The sequence below is a fragment of the Limulus polyphemus genome, unplaced genomic scaffold, assembly GCF_000517525.1.
Source record: "Limulus polyphemus unplaced genomic scaffold, Limulus_polyphemus-2.1.2 Scaffold2992, whole genome shotgun sequence".
Classification (NCBI taxonomy): domain Eukaryota; kingdom Metazoa; phylum Arthropoda; class Merostomata; order Xiphosura; family Limulidae; genus Limulus; species Limulus polyphemus.
In genome coordinates, this window is record NW_013668602.1 from 26,266 (window position 1) to 28,880 (window position 2,615).

General features: G+C 30.0%; 1 protein-coding gene across 2 annotated transcripts in view; it reads left to right on the top strand.

Moving 5' to 3' along the window:
* Positions 1 to 96: 96 nt before the first annotated feature.
* LOC106468393 (AP-1 complex subunit sigma-2-like) overlaps positions 97 to 2,615 on the top strand; it is a 12,679-nt gene continuing 10,160 nt past the window's right edge. The window contains exons 1-2 of one of the 2 annotated variants that reach the window (XM_013928815.2): positions 97 to 564; positions 2,381 to 2,471. In XM_013928815.2, the coding sequence (XP_013784269.1) occupies positions 2,469 to 2,471 (3 nt within the window). In that variant the 5' untranslated portion in view covers positions 97 to 564; positions 2,381 to 2,468. The other variant, XM_022396735.1, reaches the window with a different exon arrangement.

Here is a 2,615-nt window from a genome sequence, read left to right on the forward strand (position 1 = left end):
AAAGGACTTGTATCGTTGAAGATCTTCGGAAAGAATTTCTACCGGAAACAAACAAGCAAGCAGATAAGTAACAATAATTTCAACGATTCGCCAAAGGGTGCTCAGTTGTTTTGGTTGTTATTCTTTTGGCGCACAACTACGCATTGGACTGTTTGCATTCTGTCTATCCAGAAGAATTGACCGTCTAATAATGTAATTAAATCCGCAAGCTTACCGCTGACCCAGTGGGACGCGAGCCTAAGAGATCCAAACGACCAAATATACGAGACCAACTTTACTCGTTTTTAAAATCTTATAAAATTATATTGAATATTTCATAATATACAAAAAAGCAACTTAGGTTTTCTTGTAATACTTCCACGACACTGACATTGTTAAGATAATTAGTTAAAGCAGGCCTTTAATTTCTATTGAAAAATTCATTGTATAGCTACAAAATTTCCTAATGTACCATTTTAAAAAAAGCAAAACAAACTCATATTATTGAAAACAATATCTTTCTGCGGCATTTTCCTCCATGTTCGTTGGCTGTTTCCAAACCACTGCATTGGTTGCGTTATTAAGGTAAAATTTCTAATGAAATTAAAACACACGAAACCGTTAATTTGTTTAACTCGGCTATTGTGCTTCAATGATGCAAATTTCAGCTCGTATAAATTATTTTGTTAGTTAGTTCCATAAAGTTAAAGGGGTGTTATACATAAATTGTACTGAGACTTTTTCTTTTTGTTATAATATTTGCCTATTACTTTAGAAAAGCTTGTCACTGTTATCTCTACTCTAGTGTTATCCAGTTTTAACGTATTATCGATATATCCCATCAAACTGAAAAATCAAATGGCAACTTGTTTCTCCTTAAACAGTGAAAGGTATGTTCTGGCGAAATTAGGGTTTGATATTCAGTATTGCACAGTAACGTAAGTTGAATCAGTGTCTGTAAAGTGTAATGTAGGCTGTTCTGCAACTTGCAAGTGTTGAAGGTGCATGTAATAAATTTACGATTAAAAAGTGTTTTATCAACCATGAAATCTAATGTTATAGGATAACAATATAGAATAGTTGCTTTAGTGCAAATGTGTTCTTATTTCGCTATATTATCAAGAGCACTAATTATACTGTTGTATTACTATTATTAGTAATCCTGGAGTTCTGCTTTAAAGTTCTAGGCTAGACAGATGACAGATAGTTGCAACTTTTAGGTCATCATAAATGTTGTAATTTTAATAAATTACCTGCTTCCTCTAAAAGGAAGAAAACTAATATTATACATTTTGTCCCTTTTAAAAATTAATAATTGTAAAATCATTTTAATAACTCTCAATGGGTTTGTTTTTATGTTTAACTTTTAAGCAGAACTTGCCATCACTCCTTGGGCTAACCTGGTTATTGTTCCAATAGTGTTATATTGTTAGTGTTGCTCATGTTTGGCATAGTAAAGTTAATTGTTACCTGATAATAAGCAGTAGAAAACTTGTTGACATATTTAATAATTTTATTACACATTATGAGTCTGAAATATTATTAGTTAAGAAGTAACCCCCCCCCCCCTCCCAGTATTGCCTTGTGTGTTTCATTAATTTTAATTTTCCACCTGAAAACAAATCCGATAACCCAAGCACTTTTTGGAAAGTAAACTTTCTACATCAATGGTCCATTTTCTGACTTCCAATGAAGGAAAGTCCACTTTCTGAAAGAGTTTGGATTATTGTTTTTTGTCTAATGCAAACTTTTTTTTTCTCTTGATCATGCATTCATCAGAATTTCATAACATTTTAGGACAACAAAGGGCTTTTTGGATACTGAGCTTATCCAATCCACTAAACTTTGAAAACAACAACAGGAAATTTAAAAGATATGGGCACATGCTTATCTTAGCCATTGATATATTTATTTAATGTGAAGCATTCTAAATAAAATTTTAAAAGTAATTTAAGTCTTTAATGATAATAGGCTAATACCAAGTAACAAAGTAAATGTATGTCTATTTATTGGTAAGTTGACTAAGAATAAGAAAGTATGACAGTACAAAATTATACTTAATGTTAGTGTCTTTTGACATTTGCTTTGGTCATATGTGTGGATGTCTGATAAAAATGTAAAAGCGACACTGAACATGACTTTTATTTTATAATTTTACTCTAAATTTGAATTTTTAGTCTTGATTGTTTCTTTTTGGTAGTTTTTTAGAACAAAGTCTAGCACTTGTATAAAACTGGTATTGCTAAGTATTTTGATTTAATTCAGTTAACAATTAGTGGATGTAATTAGTAGTAGTGGATGTATCAATTAATTTGAGCTATAAAGAGTTTGTATTTGTAAGTTTTGATATATTCACAATATTAAAATGTTTAATTTTATTTTCCACTTGGAATAAAAATAGCCAAGACAACACCTCCATGTTGGAATTTTGATAATATAAAGATTCTGACTGTACATTTGTGGAACAGAAAGTGGTCAAGAAACCAAATATGGTAAGAACTTCTTTGATATTTATGGAGTGCTTTCTGTTAGAGACTTCAGTTTCTCTATTTTACTTCATATTTTTCTTTAGACCTTTAAATATATATATATATATATATATATATATATATACGTAAAGTAAATATATAATTATA